The sequence below is a fragment of the Falco rusticolus genome, chromosome 2 (genome assembly GCF_015220075.1).
Source record: "Falco rusticolus isolate bFalRus1 chromosome 2, bFalRus1.pri, whole genome shotgun sequence".
NCBI lineage: Eukaryota > Metazoa > Chordata > Aves > Falconiformes > Falconidae > Falco > Falco rusticolus.
In genome coordinates, this window is record NC_051188.1 from 90,690,290 (window position 1) to 90,712,278 (window position 21,989).

The window sequence follows — 21,989 nt, forward strand, 5'->3', positions numbered from 1 at the left end:
ATCCACACTACATCTCTGACAGCTTTTTCAATGTGTAAAGTTGTTACACTATTTTAAAAATAATTTACCTATATAGTGTAGTGTGTAGTTTTGTTTTGGTTTTAGTTTCCTGTTTTAAATCCCAACACCTTTAAAGCCTGTGGAATGATGCTGTCTTTTATTGACTCAGGGTCTACTTGGGATTTATAACAAGCATAGGTTTGTTTTCAGTGGTGAGAATATGCTTGTTACTTAGTCATCTGCTTTCAAGCAAATTAAGTATTGATGATTTGAGTTTGTATTTGACTGCCTGAGTAACTAGCCTGATCCTTTAATCTCTACTCCTAGCTATGCATATTAGCGTTGAGTGGAGGAGAATGAATACAGTTATGGCAGCCAAATTTTGGACACCGGTAGGTACACTGAAAAGAGCTGGTCATCATAAGGAGATGCAGTTTGCTAGACTTTCTGGGAAGTGTTTGTGCCATCTGTCTTTAGGAGTTTTAATTTAGGTGCTCTAAACTGGCTCTGGAGAAAGTTAGAATTTTTTTCCACTGCTCTTGGCAGGGGATTTAAGATCACCTGTTTAGGTGTCTAAATAGATGGTATGAATCCCCTCTTGCAGAATTCCTTGTTTTATCTTCTGTATCCAGAATTATTTGAACCTTGCACAAGACAAAGGACATTAATGTTTAACAGTCATGCTGATGCTTTAAAGAATCTTGTATAATATTATTTTTGCTTTGTAGTTCCATTCTGATGTCAATGTGACATTCTGTATGTCCATGTATACTGCTGGTGTAAGTTTATCAGATATCTTGCTGCCTGCAGTCATGAAGCTGTGGTTGTGTTTGTCTCTCTACGTTCTGGACTAGACTGTGTAGTCAGTGTTGTACTTAAGTTCCACAGGAACAAAGGCTGTATTTACAGTCATTTCTGGTATAGCCAACACAGGTAAACAATTCAAAGCTGCAGTGGAATCACCTAAATGGACTGGTCTCTGTGGAGTTTCAAGACTATCCATCGTCTTTACATATAGGCAGATTCTCTGCAGCAGATGGCTGTTGCTTCTCATGCATGCCTGCTGTCAGGACATTCTGAAGTCTGGGTTTTTCACAAATTTGTGAAAGTAACATTTTCTTACACAGGGTTAAAAGTGGCAATCTGCAGTTTAATTCTCATCTGAGTAAGTAGTATTACCCTGTATTCCACAAACTGCTGTGATAGGTAATAGGCACTACATATATGTAAATACTGTCCTGAGAAACATGTCTGCATGAAAGATGTTTAGGTGTGTGGGTGAGGGGTTCTTCAGCTTTCTCAGATCCTTAATGGTACAATTTTACCTGCTCTGTTTCTTAGTTAATACAATCCTGCTGTGTGTCATAGTACTGATGTCCTGCTGTCAGCTGGGTGGGGTACGAGGGGACAGGTGCTTTACTTTGCTGAATTCAGTACCTTAATGCAGTATTGTGTCCGCTCTGCAGTTCCTGGTTTCCTGATAGAAGGTGTTGAATTTGACTTCTTGAATTGTTCCGTTAGTTTTCTTATGACATGGCCAGTTCTTAGCTTGCTGTCATTTTGTTTGTTATAGCATAGGTAATATTTCTTGTTACAGCTGGGACATCTAACACAAAGTAGGTGTATGCAGACTGGCATGTTTAAAGGCATGTCTGCTGTCTTTGAATTGATTGTCTTCTGTCACACTAACTGTAGTTTGTCATTTGAAATGCTTGACTTAGATTCACACTGATACATAGGCTAAAGTGGGCATTTAATTATTTCTGCACATCAAAAATATTAGCTTTATGAGTTGATTGATCTTGGCAGCTGGCAGATCTATCAACTTGAAGAACTCATTCAAGATATACTTGGCTTTGTTGTGGTTTTCTGTGGGGTTTGGTTTGGTTTGGGGGTGTGTGCAGGGGGTGTTTTAGGTGTTTGGTTTTGTTTGTGTTTTTTTTTCCCCAGTATAATTCATAGCTGTATTCCAATAATGAATTTTTTAAGCAGCTCTTCAGGCAAGAGTAAAACCTTGTAATTGTGTTTTTTTTTAATCTTGGTGACTTTCAAGAGGGGAGTAACTTAATCAGTAAAACTGGATAAGTTAGAATCTTTTGCATACATGATACTGTGCTACTTATTCTCTCCTGCTTTGAAATAAGATTAAATGCCTCACCCATTGGAAATAGAGGGGGGGAGAAATCCTGTGTAACAGATGGGGAAATGAGGCTCAACAGCTTAGTGACCCCATCTAACATGGTTCGTGGGGTGTGTTCTAGAGCTAGGAGATGAACTCTGATTTCCAGGGACCTACTCCAGTGGCTCAACCACAAAGTTACTGCTAGCTCATTTTTATCAGTAACAGTTACCATATGTTCCCTTTGATGCAAGGAACCCCCTGTGGTATGCTTGCTGTACTTAACTCTTTTTGGAGGAAACGTGCTGCCTGTTTCCCACCCCCCCAACTTATTTATTTATTGAGTGAAGCAATTCAATTGTGTAAAAAGTAGCGCTTGTCTTCTAAATACATTATTATTGTATAGGTCTTTTTTCTGTCACCATTTCTAAGGTTCCATTTAATTAAATTGATTACATGTCCATTTCACATTTAATTTCAAGCATTAATTTATCAGAACATGCTAAAGTATATACAGAAGTTGTGATTAAATGATACTTTATTGTGATTTTAAATGTCCAGCAAAACATAGCTTTGAAAAATAAAATCTTTGTCCTGCAGGCGCAGAAGGTGGTAGTTTCAAGATGTAATCAGATCATAGTGAATATTATTTGTATTATTCCTTACATAACATGATTGCCAGAATTGGTTACTGTTAGACCTGAATGTTAAACAATTCTTTTTCACTTAACAAGGAGTCTTTGTCCTCCTGTCTTCCAGCAGCTGACATTTGTTGTACAGTCACCTTGGAAATCCTGAATTTTAGGAAACAATGAAGTTGCTCCATAGCTTAGTCTCTCTTCTTAGTAGTATTTATTAAAATAGCTAAATGACAAAACAAGCATAAACGAGTAATGGTTCAGTTTTCAATATTACATTTCGACCTTTGTAGTTTTTATCATGCAAAGAGATTCTGAGAAACCAACTCATGTCTGAAAACCTGCATCTGCATTGTAAGGAACTGCAGCACGCAGACCTTGCTCTGCTGTTTGCTGCCCCCAGCTCACGGGGGAAGGACCTGACACACTCCCTTGTGACTTTTGTGTGCCCCAGTTCCCTCCGGAAGGAACCGTGGCAGGTGCAGGGCATTTCAGTGGGCCAGGGACTGCAGGAGGCAGTGAAGGCAAATCATACCTGCCTTCTCATGTAAGTACAGCCTTGGTAATAAGATTTGCATACTGTCGGGTGCTAGAGTCACTCCTAAGATATTGTGTGTAAGCAGAGAAGGAATTTCTTTTATTTTTATATGTGGAGCAGTGGTTGGATATGTTGAAGTAGGTGATTTCTACACATGCATTTCTTCTTCCTCTTTGGAGCAGATGAACAGAGAATAGGTGGTGTGGGTTTTTGTGTTTGGTTGTTTAGGTTTGTTTGGTTTTTTTACTAAGGTTGCTGAATTGAGGCCTGAAGTGTAATTTACCACCCATACAGGTAGGGAACAAAATGAAAGTTTCACTTCCCTGTCTTTTTTTTTTTTTTTTTTTTTCCTTTCCTTGAACAAATGAACATACATGATTTGGAGATTGTTTTGGCTACAGAAAGTGCTTGTGTGTCTGGCATCTGGATAACGCCATGACACTTGTCTAACTTCAAGCTGAATTAATTCAGAGAATTAAACTCACTGAGCACTGCAGAGTTGGTTTTTTTTAGTTTCATTTTCAGACCTGACTTGGCACGGGGCTGGACAAATGCTGATGCCAAGGAAAGCTTCACAGTGGAGGAAAGGGGACTACTTTTCTGTATTGCTAAATGATACTCTTGAGTCATATTAGATAAGAAGGTGGTAGCGTAAAGTAGATGGGGTTTATGAAATCTCATAGTTGAAGTTGCCAGAGTATCCTTCCTTAAGGAAATTTGGCTATGTACCTAAATGATCTAGAAATGAATGGCTTATATCTGAGGCCGATTGTCTACAGAGAGGCAAGTTTCAATGTCCTGCTGTTTCTTTTAACACTTGGCGAAGGATGAAGTCAGTCACCTTAGTCAATAAAGCTTAGAATAAATTATGTGAAATTAATGGAACTTAAAGTTACAAAGCTTTATATAAAAGAAGTAATTGCAGTAATTTTATGTTCCATAAAAATAAAGAACTTGTATCTTTAGGGGGTTTTTTTTGATTAAAAAACAAAAAAAGTAAGGAGATTTTAGTACTTGGCGTGTACTATTTATAGCATAGTATATGCAAAATGGATTGAATATATATGCTAGAAGAGAACAGCTAAAGGAGTCTGATAGCTCACTTCTGCTGCTTACATACAATAAGTTTTAATCAGGTCAGGATTTAGGTACGTGCTTTGGATCTGTGTGGCTTCACAGCTCAGGAGTTAGGGCACAAGTCATTAATCCAGATCCTATTAAAGCCTTATATTTTAGTTAAGTACTGGAATAGATTGTGAAAACTCCTTTACTGAAGATTTAAGAATGGAGTAGACATAAACATCTTGTGAGCAACATTGCAGGAATAGCTGATCATGCCTTGGTGAACTGAGATAGATTGGATGACCTTTCAAGGTCCTCTCAGTCTATTTTCAACTTTTTCTGTGGACCTGTGATTTTCTTTTTTTTTCTCGGGGTAGCTCATTGCTACTTAGAATAGCAAGTTTGAGTGCATGGAGTTCAAAAGGCTCTTACTGAATGTAGTTCCATGCAGTGCCTTGTGTTGCTAACAGCAGATTTGTTACGAATATTATAGTGAGAATTCTGTATTCTGTGCTGCTTTGAAACAAGGCTGAAGCTTTGTTACAGCTTTACTCAATTCAGGGACTGCACAGTTCTTGAGCTTTACCTGTCAGTTGAGATTCCCTTGAAAACACCAGAGTGTAAGTGCTCAGGTCTATATATGGCCAGTGTTTTAATAACTAAATAATAGATAATACTTAAAGTTCCTGTGTGTTTTGAAATATTTATTTTTGGTATCCTAAACTTCATTTCAGTTTAAAGGGGAAAAAAAGTGTTTTATTATATCCTATAGCTGTGTTTAAAAGTTGCTGGGTAAGTCTGGAAGTTTTGGCAGCTGAGAATTAGGAATTACCTGGGAGAAACTTCAGATCCATCCAGATAATCTATTTAAATTATAACTCTAAAGCACAGTTAAATCATTGTTCGTGTAACTCATTGGCATGTTAAAACTTCTAGGTAATGATTTTTAAACAATGTGATGCAGACATATTATCTTGTGTGCTTATTTATGTACTCAAAACATCATCCTGCACTTATATATGGTTCATAATTCTTGATTTGTCCAATTAAGTGTAAGAATATAACACTTTTATATCTTAATTGGGAGTTACGGTTCTGCTAAAACATTACACGGAAAAGTCAGTAGTTACTTAATATACTGAGCCCTGTTAATAGTATAAAGACTGACATGCTCAAGCCCAATAATAATAATTAGGAAATGTTGAAGTTATAGTGGAAGAGTTATACCAAAAGCTATAACTGGTATCAGTTTCATAAGGGGTTTTAAAATAACTGACAAACATAATTGAGTTAAAAAGTTAAAATATTTGGCACAGAGGCTACTTAAACACCCCAGAGTAGTCTAGCAATAGACTAAATGCAAAGCAGAGATGTTTTGGGAGTGGAAGAAGATATTGGTGGTGTCTTAATATCAAAGAAGCTTTGGGGATGAACTTATATCCTTCAGAAAAAAATTCTATTAAACTGTAGGAAAGAACATAAAGTTCAGCAAGGTAAGTTCAAATTAGAACTTTGAATTGCAAACAGAGTGTGAGAATGGAGATACTAAACTAAAGCTAAAAAATTCAGGTGTATGCTATCTGTAATAGTATTGATGAAACTAATAGGAAAAATAAGAAAAAAGAGTACTGTGAGAAACATAATGATTTGTCCACTTAATATTTCGATTAATATGGTTTAAATACCTGTGTGATGGGAATGATGGATACCTGACATTAGTATTAAGGTAAAATATTCTTCACCAAATTGGTAAATTTGAATTGCTGTTATGGACACTAGATGGTGTATTTTTTCACGCAAGATTACCCATGTGGTAATTATCCAGTGCTAATCAGAAGGATAGATGGAAATAGCATTAGGTTTATTGTGCAGGTGTCCAAGATAATACAATTTTGCCAGACTTCTGAGATCAATTGGATCTGTAAAAAAAAAAAAATAAAATTTACAAGTGACATTAAAACTGTAGATCAATATATAGTTGTAAAGTGCAGGATATTCCCTGCTTCACAAAAAGCAGTTAATTGTTTGTGGGTGGGATGTGGGCTACATTTCTTGATGTACTCCTTTCTTACAAAGTATTTAGTATGATTATATTTTCTCAGTACTAACACCCTAACCTACACCACTACTTGATAACTTTTGGTCCCTTCCACTGCAGCTATTTATGCGTATGGATTACTAGGCAAGAAATGAAATAATCTGAATTTTTAATTTTTTTTTTTTAAAAAAACTTTTTTAAACTGTCTTTTTGCCAGGAAAGTCAAGTACGTGATTAGATCCCAAGAGTTCATTGGGTATAAACCTGTAATTTTTGATTGCTGGAAATATTGATAGTTGATTTCCTGTTCTGTAGTTGATAGACATTTGCGTCAGGACGTTCTGTTGGTTGATATGGGGGACATTCACGTACCAGCTGCCTGATGCAGATTCCCTGATGTTTGTCAGTTTTATGCTTAGTTAGGGAACCTGTAAGATCTCTTTTGTGTTCCTGTCCATGTGCCTTCAGGAAAACTACTGGAACCCAACTGTGTTTTAAGTATTAATTTCTACCAATTTAGTGGAATGTGGCAACAGGTTTAAAAGCTTTTGGGAGTCAAATTTGTAACTAAACATGACTGTTTGCCAGTGGAAAACAGACTAGGAAGTGCAATTTGAGTGGATTGGAAGTATTTGAGTGGTAACCTTTGTAGGTTACCTTTATAAGGGATGTGCAACCTTCTTTCATGGTGTAAGTAGGTTGCTGATGTGTAAGTAGAAACTGGACTTTCCTGCTGGTTTTCTTACAGTTCTCTTGTGCTGTCATCTGAAGTAAGTTCTACTTTTGGAGGCCGACTACTAGAAATAATTGATCCATTCTGCTTGCTTAGTGTCCCACTGTGGGAGGAGTACAGTTGAAGAATAATCAAGGTCGAGTCTCTGTCTTTTGAATTAGACCAATTTGGACATGCGAAAATTATATTCAGCCTTCTCTTATTCTGTATTCATCAGACTATTATATCTAGTCCCAATCTGTTATGTCATTGAGAGTTACCCTTGGTTCTAGTTAAATGCTAGAGGGAGTCTACGCCCAGCAAGATGGAACCTATTTCATTCGCTCACCACTTAAGCATGCTGCTGACCTCCTCGATCCACAGTGCTTTAGATGTTGCCACTTCTGACAGGAACCTTTTGGCTTTACATTTTAATTCATAAGCAAGGCAGTACACCTTGTAGACTTTCTGAATACACAGCTGCTTTCCATTCAATGGTATCATATACCAGCAAACCATAAATCATTTATACATATTCTTCTTTACCTTACATGGCTGAGACTGTTCTGAGAAAAACTGGTTCTACCATCCAGTGATTCCTTTAGCATAATCATTGCTTGGGCAGACCTGTTTAAAAAGATCTTGCTAGTCCAATGATCTGGCTCAGATACGACTGCATGGTGCACATGCTGATTTCTTGAGTTTGTTCCTAGTTCCAAAAAGTGTGTTTGGAATGCATTGGTTGAATTTAACGGAAAGCAATGCAGGATTAAACAGGGAAAACAGATTGTACAAAACAGTTCAGTTGTGTTGCAAAAGTTTGCTGTGTTTTTTCTGGTAGACAGATAAAATTTTGAAAATTCAATGAAGTTAAAGATTAGAGCATTTTTAAAAAGAGTGATCTTTTTGTCTTCAGAGAGGCTTGTCTCAGGTTTCTGATAGCGTGGTCTACTTTCAACTATGTTTCAGTTGCTGTAAAATAGTAAATGTGAAATATTAAAGCTTACTGTGTAGTAAATTCTTATTTAACCTGCTCTTAGTGTACATTATTCTTCAGTGGAATTATTGTTGTAGCAGGAATCACTATTTCTGAAAATCTGCATGTGGTGTCAGTTTAGAGCACATGGCTTTGGTACACAAATTGCCCTATTTTAGGCCCCAGAGTTTAGCCATCGTTAGTTGTTAGGACATTATAGACTCCTCCTTTCGGGCTAAACTCAATTGTCTTGTTTGTTCTACTGGTTTTGGGTTTTGTTTTTTCCTATTGACGTGATACTTTGGAAGCTGTCCTGTAGCCTGAAAAGAATATAGAAATATGTAACTAAAATACAAATGTTAATTTAATGTAAATATATGCCATAGATTTGAGAAAAGGGGAAGTATGTGATTTGCGGCCTTGATGGTAATGATACTTGTATACACAATATGCTTCCTTGTAAACAGGCTTTATTAAAAACACTCATTTCTGTTACTTAGCTAAGCTGGTATTTTTATGGTCTTCTGTTTGATAATTTCAACTTTTTATGAACCTTAAGGAAAGAAAGTACGGTATTTACTGCCTGCACGCTATAAGGAAAAGATGCTATGGTGAGGGGGATTTAGGCTCTTTGGAGCATCATCTTTTCAAATTACATTTATCTGTACTAGAGGGTTGTACTGATTACCTTTAACAGAAATAGCTTTTACAAGCTTATATAATATATACATAATATATTCACCTCTGTAGTAACCTATAATGTGTAAAGCTGATTTCTTACTAGTCCTCTGTCATGGAAAGATGACTTCTAGACTGGAGTCATACTAGAAGTCTCTATTATCTTCATGAAGCCAGTTAGGATGAGAAAATGGCAGAAAAAAAAAAAACACCAAAAAACCACAAACACCACTGTGTCGTATTTGGGCAATCCACAATTCTTATAACCTAGCTTTATCTAGCTGCATCTTTTAACAAAAAAATGCTGAGGAGAAAACTTCGTAGAGAGCTGGTAATCATCTGAGATTGGACATTCTGTGCGTTTGCAATATTTGAAAATCAGAATTCATAAGTGGTTAGGATCTGATCTGTCATTTCATATAAAAGATTCTCCCAGCCATGTGCAACCTGGAAGACTATATTAATGAGAAATTGTTGGAGAAAAATGCTAGGAAAATTCCACACAAGAAGTCTGCTGACAAACTCAACTGTAGGAAAGAAGGTGTAGGATGAAGCTTGACTCTCTGAGTAGCTTTTGTTAACTTTCTAGCATCTAGAAAATACCTATCCTTACATGCATGTAACTTTAGGTTCTGAAAAAGCTAGATTAATTAGGCTTTGTGTTCTCTAGGGAAGCAATGCACAAATGAACTTAAAATTCTGCCTCCAGTGGTAAACGGAAAATGTTACTTTTTATAATAGTTTTTAATTTGTTTCTAAAATCATACTAAATTGCTGTTATACTTTTGGAGCAAACTAAGAATTAATGCCCTAGGTGACACCCTGTACCATAACTTACAAAATACGTATTTTCCTTACAACTTGTTAATATTCGTGCTTGTTCTGTAAGCAAGGTCATTCTATGTCTTTCTGGGAAAAATGGCTCTTAAAGATTCTCCAAGTATAGTATCACTGGCAAGGAAAGCAAAGCATTTGTTGACTGGCAAGGTATTTAAGCTTTTTTAGAATCTTTATGGCTAAATTTCAAATTCAAAAGCCTATTTCTCTATGGCTAATTAGAATGGTCCTTAGAAAAATACAGAAATAAGTAAATGTGGGCTAATAAAATTAGCATTGTGTTCATAGTTTTTATAAGGCTATACTGTAGTTAAACAGTTTCTTGACATAGTCATGGTGACGTAAGGACTGACTTGCTACATAAGATCTTGCTCTTAAAACCTGTTTATCTGTTCTTTGTTGTGGCTTTTTGCTGTTCAGTCTTCATCAGCTTTAAGTCTTTTGTGGAAGTTGTAGTAGTGGAAAATAATGTCTAGCTGTGTAGTGGTAGGGTTTCAAATACCAGAATGGTTTATGTGCGCCTTGCTGTGACTTCATCCAGTTTGATAATGGATGAGGATCAAAGTGAGAGTGGCATTGCGCGCCAGCAGTATGCGGTCTTCTGTGTTTACTTTCAATGACTTTTTTTTTAATAGAATATAGAGAACACTTGATCCTGTACAGTAGCATGCTATAAAAGCCCATCTGCATTATATTTTATTTCTGTACTTGGATTCAGCATTTCTAGTAATTTGCTGTATCTTTTTTTTACAGAATGGACAGCAAATTGTGGATGAACCTATGGGAGAAGATGATATCAACACACAAACTGTGAGTAAAAGATGGTTGTAATAAAGACAGGTAATAAAGCGCAATATTGTAGCACACTGATATCACCTACAGGCAGTTGCCACTAATGTTTTGTTGTTTAGGTTTACTAGACATGAGGTGCAGTCTAGGTTACTAATACTTTTGAGAGCTCTACTATTCTTTCTCACTGGCTCTGTTGTCTTGTTCAGTATCCTACTGTTTGTTCTGATGAACTTTTATGCTTTCCCTAGTATTTTTGTATGATATAGACTATCTCTAGTGTTTTTAGTATGAGGTAGGCTTTCCTGTGGAAAGCGCAAAGGTGAATATGGTAGAAATCATAATTGTGTTAGAGAGTGAAAAGGTTTGATGGTAAGATGTGGCTAGTTATAACATTCCTGTAGAGGGGAGGTTGATCTCCTCTTTTCTTGTCTTAGCAAACCTTAAAAACATACTGGGTTTTACTACCCACTTTTCCCAGTGCCAGCGAGTAAAGCACTTCCATTGGCTTCTGTTAGTCTCATCAGTGCATAGGTGAAAATATTCTGCATCTATGAGTTCCAGAGTATGCTTTATTAATAGTGAAGGTTTCAATTGGGGTTGTGTCACACAGCAAAGAGTTCTCTCATGGTTAAATTCCACACAGATTCAGTTGCAGACACATGTGTACTTGCTGTATGAAATATGATTCTTTCAGCGTGGTAGGGTACACCATAGCTTTGCCTCTTCTATTTTGATATGCAATGTATAACAGCAGCTATCACCTTTGTTTTTCCATGCTGTCATGAGATTTCTTGGCAGTATCTGTCTGTGCCCTTTTGTTGTCAGCATTAGTCATTTCATATTTTCCTTGTTGATCTGTGTCAAACTAGATTATTTGCATGATAAATCTTCATTAGCCTGGAATGTTCTGTCTATTCCCTTTCTTCATAGAACGAGGAAACAAAGTTTTAGGTCCTTTTCCTGGGCTTCTGGTTGAAAAGTTTAGATGTGTCACATTTGAGTACATTCAGGAATAGCAAAGCTAGTCCATTGAGGTCCAAGTGTGTATTAAGTCTTTCCTCTGATGATGTGAATTGCAACTTTACTCTTGTGATGCTAGTTTGGCTAAGTTGGAATGGAAGAGAACTGTTCATTGGTTTAGAGCTGACAAAGCTAAGGGCTCCAGAAGTGTTTGCATGGAGATACCTGAAGATGATAGCTGTAGGTATCAAACTTAAGACCCCTTCTCTGCTTCAGATAAGATGCTAAATGCGGAAACATGCTTACTGAAATTTTCATAGTGATGCAATAGCCAAAGGCAGGGGCTGCACTGTTAATGTAGATCTGAGTGGTGTAAATCAGATCTGGGCAGTAAGCATTAAATAGCTCTAAACTAATGCATTGTGAAGCACACACAGGAGTAGAGTGGTCACTCTGAGCTTGAACTAGCAAGTGAATACAAAACCCCAGGTATCTATCCCTTCTTTCTTCCTTCACCATAACTCCTTTTCATTTCGGCTATCTGTAAATTCTAAAAGCTCATACCTCATATTCCTTTCTGCTTTCAGCTTTCGATAGTCTTTCAGGGGAGTGTCAAGGGTGAGAAAGGACTGTGAAACTATAGAAGAAGAAATGTGAAACATTGCTATTGTTATTGAGAGGCATTAATCAAATGAATTCTTAACCCAGGCTTCTTGAAAATAGAGGTGCTGCTAAAGACAAGATCACAGTCGGGAAGGTTCATTGATAATTTAAGTTCCTTATCTTCATGTCAAACTTGCTGTTTACAAAATTCCGTACTGTGAAGATACCAGTGACTTCAGGCTTCTTATTGTGATGCTTTTTTTCTCGGACTCGAACGCAACTTTAGTGGTTTACCTGTAGTTTTCTGTTAGAGAGTACTAGCTGACTGTTAAGCCTGGTAATAAGTGGCCTTAACAATAAACCACAGTTTTTTAAACCCCACATTTGGTTGGAGTTCAGGGTTCGTATGCTGGTATTGTGCAGACGTCAGCTTGCGATTAGATGGTCAAAGCTGTTTACATCTGTGTAGCGTGGATGTAACTACAATGCCATAGCAGTTTCTGCTGAAGTTGTGGACAGAGCCAGTTCAGATAATGAGTGGAGTTGCCTTTCCCATACCAGCAGTAGATGTAGCTCTTAAGCGGGTATGAAAAGTAGATTAAAAGCCTGCACTATGTAGCTGCTTTTGGTTCCTTGTCATGGCATGCAAGGCTCTGCTGTCTTTAGCACACAGTGAAGGAACAAGGCAAGTGCTGCCAGATTACTCTAGAGTAGCACAGTGTTAAAGAGTAAGAAAGGAACAATATTTTTTTAGTTAGAAGGCAACACCAGAAGGGGATTTTTGTGCAAACTAGAACATCTCTTTTGGGGAAAGTGTTCAGTTTTGGTTTGATTTGTTAATTTATTCTGACTAGTGCCATCACTTGATGATAACTTCCTTGTTTTGAGTCTGTGACTTCATCTTCCTATGAACTTTTTTGTTTCGTGTTTGTCTGCTAGAATTATATTCTTTATTGTACTGGTTTTACATGACAAGGTTTCAGGAGCAGGGGGGTGGGAGGGGCTGCCCTACCATGTATGACAGAGCCAGTTCCAGCTTTATCCAAAATGGACCCATCACTGGCCAAAGCCAAGCCTGTCAACCATGTTGGTGGTATGTCTCTATGATAATATGTTTACAAAAGGGCAAAAAACCACTGTGCAGCAGCTGTGAGAGTAAGGAGTAGAAAAGTGTGAAAGAAACAGACCTGCAGACACCAAAGCCTGTGAAGGAGGAGAGGCAGGAGGTACTTCAGGTTCCAGAGCAGAGATTCCCCTCCAGCCCATTGGAGGACCACGGTGGAGCAGATGCCTTACAGACTGAGGAGGACTCCACACTGGAGCAGGTAGATGTGCCCTGAAGGAAGCTGCAGCCTGTGGAGAGCCCATGCTGGAGCAGGCTCCTGGCGGGACCTGCAGCCCATGGAGAGACTCCCACACAGGAGCAGGTTTTCTCTGATAGGAACTGTGGCCCATGGGAAACTCACACTGGAGCAGTCCATTCCTGAAGAACTTGGCTCCATGGAAAGAACCTATGCTGGAGCAGTTCTTGAAGAGAACTATCTCATGAGAAGGACCCACACTGGAGCAGGGGAAAAATGAGGAAGAAGCGGCAGAGACAGAATTACAAACTGATTGCAATTCCCATTCCCCATCCCACCTGCACTGCTTGGTCAGGGGAGGAGGTAGAAAAGTAGGGAATGAAGGAGAGAAGTTCAGCCTAAGAAGAAGGGGAGAGTGAGGAGAAAGGTGTTTTTAGTTTTGTCTTTGTTTCTCACTGTCCTATTTCATTTTTAATTGGCAAGAAATAAATTTTCCCCGAGTTGAGACTGCTTTGCCCATGATGGTAATCGGTGAGCGATCTGCCTGTTACCTTGACCCATGAACTTTCTTTCACCTTATTTTTTAGCCCCCTGTCCTGTTGAGGAGTGGGAGTGAGAGAGTAGCTGGGTGGGTGTCTGGAAGTCAGCCAAGGTTAGCCCACCACAACTGTCACATTTCCCTTTCAATATTTGGTAATTGCAGGATTACTTAAAAGTGGTTTCCTGTGCTTTCTTCAGATGTTTCCAAAGTGCTGCTTTTTTGGGGAGCAACCTATCTTAACACAATATGACCATCAAAAAATAAAAACATTTCTCTTAATATTCTTTCTGTCATGCTTGAGCTATTTGGTTAAGATTGTTTTAGCTTTTTAATGCCTCAGACCAGTATTTTAGGAGCTTATTTTGCATTTATTTCTAGGTCATGGCGAGTAAAATGTTGCTAATAGTGATGTAAAATAATTACGTGGGGTTTTTTAAACAAAACATTACTAAGGCTGCCCAGTCAGTTATAGCTGAAAGCTAGCCTTTGCTGTCTGTCAGCTAATTAAATACTACTTCAGCTAGGATGTGACATTCTTTGAGTGCTTCAGATTTTGGTGCAAGATAAAGACTAATTTTAAATTACCACTGAAACTCCTTTCAGTTCTGTTTAACTGTGCACTGCAATGGACTTGGAGCACTTACGTGGTCACTGAGAATTTATGAAATCTCCCAGCTTTAACTGAGGACAGGAGAGTGAACAGGCCTAGCATGTACCAACTAGCATATCAGTAACAAAGACAAAATACTTTGGTAGGTGTGTAAGGTATGCAGGTTCAGGATAGAGAGTTGCCATAGTTCTGTGGAAACAGAAGAAGGTGAGCACTTGAAATGCTGCATCCTTTTGCTGTGTTAAATGTTTGGATAGTATGCTGATACTGCAAATCAGATGAGAAATTTAAAATAAATATTAAAGCCTAACAGTGCAATCTGCATAGCAAGTCTCTCTAGTATTCTGTGTATGGAAAAATAAATGTCATTTTATTACAACCCTGTTCTTTGGGTCAAAAGTAAAGTTAATTGACAGGAGAGTCTGAGTTGCATGGCTTTGATTCAGATTTGGTAGTATGAATTAAGAAAATCAGGAGCTATAATGGTACATGCCTGTTTCTGAGGAGTCCAAGATGCTGTATGGTTCAAAGTCTTGTTCCTGTTAAAACAGGAATCATTCATAATTCTACTTTTACTGCAATTAACGTACTGGTTATATCTGACTTTATAGCTTGCTGTCAACATTTTTTCTGATGTATCTCATAAATGGTCCGAGTCCAGCAGGAAATAAATATAAGAACAAGTAAACAAATGGCTGAAGCTTGACCTAATGTGAAAGCTTGAGTGGACATTAATGAAAGAGGGGAAGCTATTTAAAGCTTTTATTTGCTACCTTTCTCACTCTTGTGATGTGTACCATTGCCTTTGTATCTCTCTGTCCATAGAGATCAAGTAAATTAACCGAGCAGATAAACTGTTTTGAGCTCTTACAATCCTGATGTATGCTTTAGTACTAGTAAAGCTAAGTAGAAACTACAGCTAGTCCAGCATGTAGCTTTCCATTTTGTATGTATGTGAAGAGCATATTGTGTATGCTGTGTTCTTTGTTACGTTCTGTTGTCTGCATTCAATTAAGCTGTTAAAAAACACTTACTACAACTGATGTGCTGCCATTGCGCTATACTAGCTTAAGCATAATTATTAAACATTCAAAACAGGTTCCAAGAATTTGTGAAAAATTATCAGTAATATTTTGTAAGTTGCAGAAAAACTCAAGTATATACTTCTTTTTGGTAACCTGCGAGGACTGTAGATTGCAGTTTTTCAGTACAGGCAGGAGTGGAACCTATTCAGGCTCAAAGAACTGGGATGAAAAAATAAACCTTCTCTCCAGTGGAAGTGGTTGGGTAATATTACTATGCTTGACTTCTTGTACGCTTTGGTGAAACTTTAAACAAAACCCTACTTTTAAAAAAGCAGAATTAAAGCATACATAGAATTAAATAGAACTAAAGCGTAAAGCAGTATACTATAATATGCTGATCTGGATGATAAAAAACTAAGTCTCGGTAGCTGTCATCCTTTTACTAAAAATATGTAACTAAGATAACTAAGACTGTAGTCAGTGGGTAATCAAAAGGTAACATAAGAAAGGCTTCCAAAGAAAAGTCAGTAGTGAAAAAAATCTTTTCCACTTGTTTTTCTCTGTTGGAATTTAAATAAAAGAACCGTTTGCAGTTAGGAGGGATTAAAATTATGACCTTTGTCTTGCCAATCAGTGTTTTAATTAAAGAGTTCGCAAGGAAAGAAAATGTGATCTTAGAAAATGCTTTTAGATTAGAAAAATAATTTGAAGCATGTGGGCAATATAGTCTCTTTACTGTAAATACTGAACTGGTTCAATTATATATAGTAATAATGTTGAATTTCTATATTATACATGCATGTATACTGTACAATTTACCACAAATCTATAAAACACTGGTCTACTGAGGGGGAGTGGGAGCAGGGGGGAGGAGGCATAGAGGCGGAAATGTCAAGATAAGGACAGGGACGTCACTTACCAATTACAGTCATGGACAAAACAGCCCTCCATCACTTAGCCAGTAATACTAAAACTGGGTGATCCCATTTGCTGTGTCAACATTCATGAAAATAACAAAAGAATGTTAAAATGAAGTAAATAATTCAGCAAAAAAAAAGCATAATTAAACTGAAAAATGTTTAGATTTTAGAACGTTTGAGAAAGGCTTTAACTGATTTTTAATTTCACCTCAATTTTTGATATTGTAGCATTGTACCAGTGAGAAGTCTTAGTTTCAGAAATGCTGCATTTTGACAGGCTGAAGCACTGTTTCAGGACTGCTCCAAACTTCTGTTGGATATTGCTGTTCAGGTGCTCAGTAACATTTTCCAATTACAAGCATAATCATGTGTGCTAACATGACAATAAACATATTTCTGATAATCGTTTTGATGTATTTTCAATTTTTGGTGTGTGTATTTTTGCCAGCTTTTTGATATAAATTCTTGGCTCTGGAGTAGAGTTTGTAAGACAGAGCTAGAATTTCTTAAATATTTCAGAAATGCTTGAGTTCACAAGTATTTGTTGACCACTGTTTGGGATTTCTCATTTTTTACAGACTGATACTTAGTTTTAAGTTAAACAGCTACTTGTGTAGCTTATCAGTAGTAAAACAGTAACAATTTAATATTTCTGCAGGTTTAGTGAAAGGTGAAGTATACAGTCATTTTTTTCACATTGCTTAGACGTTCTTGAATGTGTAATTAGTGCCTGTTTATATGGAAATCAAACTAAGGAAGCTTTCTTTACAGCCATAGCAATGCAATTGTTTGAAACCATAATACTAGATAATTCAGTATAATACCATGTTCCTTGTTATGAAGTAAGTTGCAGTTTCTGTTAAAGCCAACAAAGATAACCTGGCCATCAAATGAGACAGTGTCCACTGTGTAGTGGAGTGGGTTACAAATACTAAACTTGGACTTTAAGGTGGTCCATAATTTCTACATTCCTCCTAATGTATTCTACTAAATATACTTAAGTATACATACATGTGTATTTAATTCTATTTTAAAATCAAATAACTTGATTCTTGAACAAATAAGTTTCCCAAGCAAACCATGTATGTCTGTAAAACTTGAATCCAGTTATTCCCTTCTCAGTGCTCAGATTTTCCTTTGTAAAAGGCAAAATACCCTTTTTTCCCTCTAGTGTAATTAAATTGGAAGTTCGTTATTTTCTAAAGCACTGTGCTGTATTTCAGCTTGGGTGAATTTTGCTAGAAATTTACAGTGAAGTACGTGCATCTTACCTGTGTAAGAATGGACTTAGTGGTCCTCATGTAAAAGTTAAAGCATCCTTGCAAACAGCGCAGAGCTTTCAGCTGGAGACATTAACTGTTAGATATCAAACCTATATAAAGAAGGAATATTTTTTTCCCTAAGGTATCATCAGGTGCTGAGGAAATGCAAAAAAAAAACCAAAATTCTTTCATTGATGCCTTCTAATGGATTTTCTGGGTGGTTTATTTTGCACTTAGTATCTGAGGTGCAGCATACTTTCTGGATCTTGGTCAGAAAACTGAATAATTTGAGAGTGTAAGCAACATTAGAAGTCAAGCTGCTTGCTTGTTACTTGTGGAGGAAACAGATGGTAGCCCTGAAAAGCCTGTAAACTAGCAGATGGAAACTGCCACACCCCCGGATTAATAGAATATTGTTGCTTTGGCTATACAAACATACATATTTATTATGAAGAGAAGTATATTATTCAGCTTCTGAGAATTCCAAAACATGGTTCTCTGTTCCTCAACTGTTGACCTTCATCAATTGAAAAAGCTTTTCGTTCCTTGTGTGTACTCCATCTTTGTATTTTCCAGGTAATTGAAGGCAATCTGTACTATAGAGCCTTGCTTGTCTAGCAGCATAAAGACTTAATTTGCATTATTATACTTCTTGGGCTGAGGGTATGGGAAGATTGTCAGTCTACCTAATGGATTCTACTTAGATGAAATGCTTCAACTTTTTCTGGTTATATGTAAAAGTGAGCATCCTGCTGTGGCGTGCATGTTTTACTCAATAAAACCTATGGATTGCCACGTGTTCTGTACTGCTTTGAGAGTTCCTCCAGCATCTTTCACTTCTCCTTGCTCTCTGTGGAGGCTGTGAGCCCTATTCTCTTGAATGTCTGGACAGCAAGTCTGATGATATTTTCTCTTCACTTTACTAAATTTAGAGCATCCCATTTAAAAGAAGAGGAGGGGAAGATGGGAGATGAACTCACTTTATATTTCTGTACTGGAGGAGGAATTGCATTGTACAAGTGGAGATCTGCAGTTGACAGAACCGTCACTGTTGGGCTAAACAAATTCCTTTTGTTTTGGAGACAGTTGTGTTTTGTGATAAACATGTATAATGCAAATCCTTATCAAAGACTTCAAGGTAAGGGGAGCAATTTGCCGGAGCAGTTTGTCCTTGTTATCACAGACTTCCCTGTTGGGGACTGCTGCCCTCTAACCTGTCATTCTTCTCAATACGAAGGAATATTTAAAAGGGCAAGTTTTCTTCTCAGAGATTCTCAAAATTAATTATGTAGCGTATAACAACATTTCTGGTTGGCTGGTAGCGCTCTTTGGGAACCATGCAGGCTTTATTCTCCCAGAACACAAGAAATTTCTTCCACCTGCTGCAGACCCATGCCAGTTTTAGGAGAGCTATTGTTGTGAAGTAACCCCGCTGACCCCTGAGCACTGTGTTTTGTACTTCACTGGAAGGTTACATAAAAGGTTTGAGAGAGCAGTAGTCAGTAATTGTACGACTGTTGCAGTTGAAATGCCTTATTCCTGTCACCCTTAGCAGATACAGCTTATCTGCAGCAGAATACACTCATATCCTTACAGCAAAAATAGAAGGTGGTTATTTATCCACATTATCTTTTTGTCTTTAAAGAACATTGTAGTTAGTGTATGTGTTACCGCTTACTCTCCATTTCTGCTTTTACCTCTCTTTGCTACCATAGAGTTTAATTTAGTGATTTGTAGATTCCTGCTCACTCTGCTTTTAGTGCATTCATACGTGTTCTTGACAAGGTAAGTCAGAGAACTGGAATGGTCTCCCATTTATTTATTTTAATTTGGTTTAAGTCTTCAAAGGGTAAACAACTATATTGCTGTTAAACTGCAGTTCTTGAGATATTTCAGTTTTGAGGTGAGAGCAGCTGGAGGTTTAAAACAATTGAAGAGAGGAAAGCTTCAAGTCATTTTTATACTGTTTCTGAAATACTTGAAATCCTTGTGTAGCAGTAACCTACTTGTGTTCAAGAAGCTTTGTTTATCCTGAAACAAATATTGAATCATTTTTCATGCTGTGCTACTGCTGTTGTAGTAGAGGCTGTTTCTTCCAAAAAGGTTGTAACACTGTAAAAAGTACATTGTAATTGAGGACTCAAGGTACAGTACTAGTAAGTGGAAGCCTGTGTAATCTTCAAGAATAATTCAGTACACAGAATTTAAACAATCCATCCCGGTGGATATGATGTAAATAAAGACCCAGAGGAGTATGAGAGAACACAAAAAAGGCATGTTTTTGCTTGTGGAGTCCTGATAAGGCCAGGGGTCTTTATTTCATCTCTGCATTTGTGTGAGAGGGTCTTTGCTCATGTTGGGGAGACATATAATCCAAGTTTCAAAAGCAAAGTTAGAAACATACTGTAGACAGCCAAGATGTGGTATAGAGATAGAAGCACTATGTTCTGTCAGTTTAAATAAATAAATTACTGGCTTTGTCTTCTGAAGAGGAATTAAAATTAAAAACATTTGCGTTAATCCAGATATTGTTAGAACCCAATCAAGGAAGGTAGTTTGGAGGGTTGGTTTGTCTTAATGTCTTGTGCAGGAAGAAGTACAGTATTTTTCTGTAAGTTTCCTTTGGTGCAGAGTCACTAAATGGAATCACCTGGAACTGTTTATAGCTGAACTTGTATATGCCTTTGACTAAACGTTGTTACTTGCCTTTATTTATTGCTTGAAGAAAAACAGCCTTGCTCCATATTCTAATTGAGGCTGTACTATGTAGTTCAGTGCTTTTATTAAATATCAAAAAAGCAGAAGATAGTATCAATACTCAGAAAAATAACTTTCATACTAAATCTAGAGAGATCAAATTAAAAACTTCATCTCTAGCTATTTGAAGTAATTACAGTGAATTCTAATTCTTAGAAACATTTGAAAGGTTTTTTTTAAAACATTGAAAGAAAGCTTAGACATTTTTATTACTTTAAGAAATTTTTCACTGTCTACAGAGCAATATAATATTGGTGCATAAGTCAGATGTTGGACCTGGGTGATCCAATTCAAATCATTTTTGCAGTCTGGTTTTTTTTTTGTCTTGGTCTAACCTCTGTAACATCTGTGTAGCATTTTCTATGTGCAGGATTCCAAAGGGCGATGCACAAGGTCAGTTCGGTCCTTTAACAACTCGAGAAATAAAAATAGTCATTAAGCATATACATACCACATTCTGTGCATTGAAGTCTAAAAAGTAGTGATATATGATATGTTAAAACATTTTGTAAAGTTAATTGTATTTTGATGAATTTTAACTTATCACATGTAGAATTTAAAATAGTTGCTATTCTGCTTAACTAGTACATTGTGGCATAGTACCATGATTTCTGATACAGATGTTGATCTTTTTTGTTCTTTTCTGGGAACCAGCAATAAATAACATCTGCAACAGCATGTTGCTATCAGGCAATCTGCTTAAGTTTCCTGTGCTGATCTCTACAGCATCAGCAACATGAGTACCACTGCTGCCCAGGTTTTTTTTTAGTGGGGCGGGGCAGGGTTTTTTTTTGCTTTTTTGTTGGTTTTGGGGTGGGGTTTTTTTGACCTTCCCCCCCCCCCCTTCTCTCACCCCACCCCCAACTGTCTGACTTGCCTGACAGGAAATTTTCTAATTGCCGGAACAGCTGGTCACAGCAAAACCGCCAGGGTTGGTCTTCCCTGCTAGACTTATGATCACTCAGTCAGAAAATCTAAACATCATGGTTTCTTAGTCATGTTTAAGTTTCTGGCTCTACGTGTTCGTTCTATTCGGGTGAGCTTAGTTTCTTATTTAAAAGAATAAGGGGGGAAAGGGGAAATTCTATTTTAATCAAACTTCTAATTTCAAAGCAATTTTAGTCTCTCACTGCTTTGGGATCAGTGCTGTGTGTATGCAAAGGGGTTTGTATTTTCTTAAAAAAAACCCAAAAAACAAACTTGTGGTGTGCTCATATTCTTAGAGATTTCTAAGCTACCTGTTGATAATTTAACCTTATTGGGAATGTCTTACCTGTCTATAAACACTGTAAATCTTACTCTTTTTTTTTTTTTTTTCCTCCAAAAATTTATGGGTTTAGCTGTATGTTAAATTTTCTCACTGAGAGTCTAGTTTTATTTAAAATCTATTTTTAAAATTAATACTTAGTGGTTATTTTAATAGTTAAATTTTCATGTAGCACTTTAAACTATAAAATAACGTGGGCTTTTTAATATCTTAGATTTACTTCTGAAAACAGTATTAAGAATTTTGACACTCTTGCATTAGTTAATGTCATGGTTATTTTAACTTTTAAATGATAATTTAGTCACAACAGACAGTTAATTTGTATAATTTGTCTTGTTGTTGAGCATGTATTT

The 21,989-nt window shown here is 37.0% G+C and overlaps 1 protein-coding gene across 3 annotated transcripts in view; it reads left to right on the forward strand.

Moving 5' to 3' along the window:
* RPS6KA3 (ribosomal protein S6 kinase A3) overlaps positions 1-21,989 on the forward strand; it is an 80,217-nt gene that overhangs the window by 2,840 nt on the left and 55,388 nt on the right. For 2 of the 3 annotated variants that reach the window (XM_037377224.1, XM_037377225.1), the window contains exon 2: positions 10,352-10,408. In XM_037377224.1, the coding sequence (XP_037233121.1) occupies positions 10,352-10,408 (57 nt within the window). Of the gene's footprint in view, positions 1-10,351; positions 10,409-21,297; positions 21,406-21,989 lie in introns of those variants that run through there. The other variant, XM_037377226.1, reaches the window with a different exon arrangement.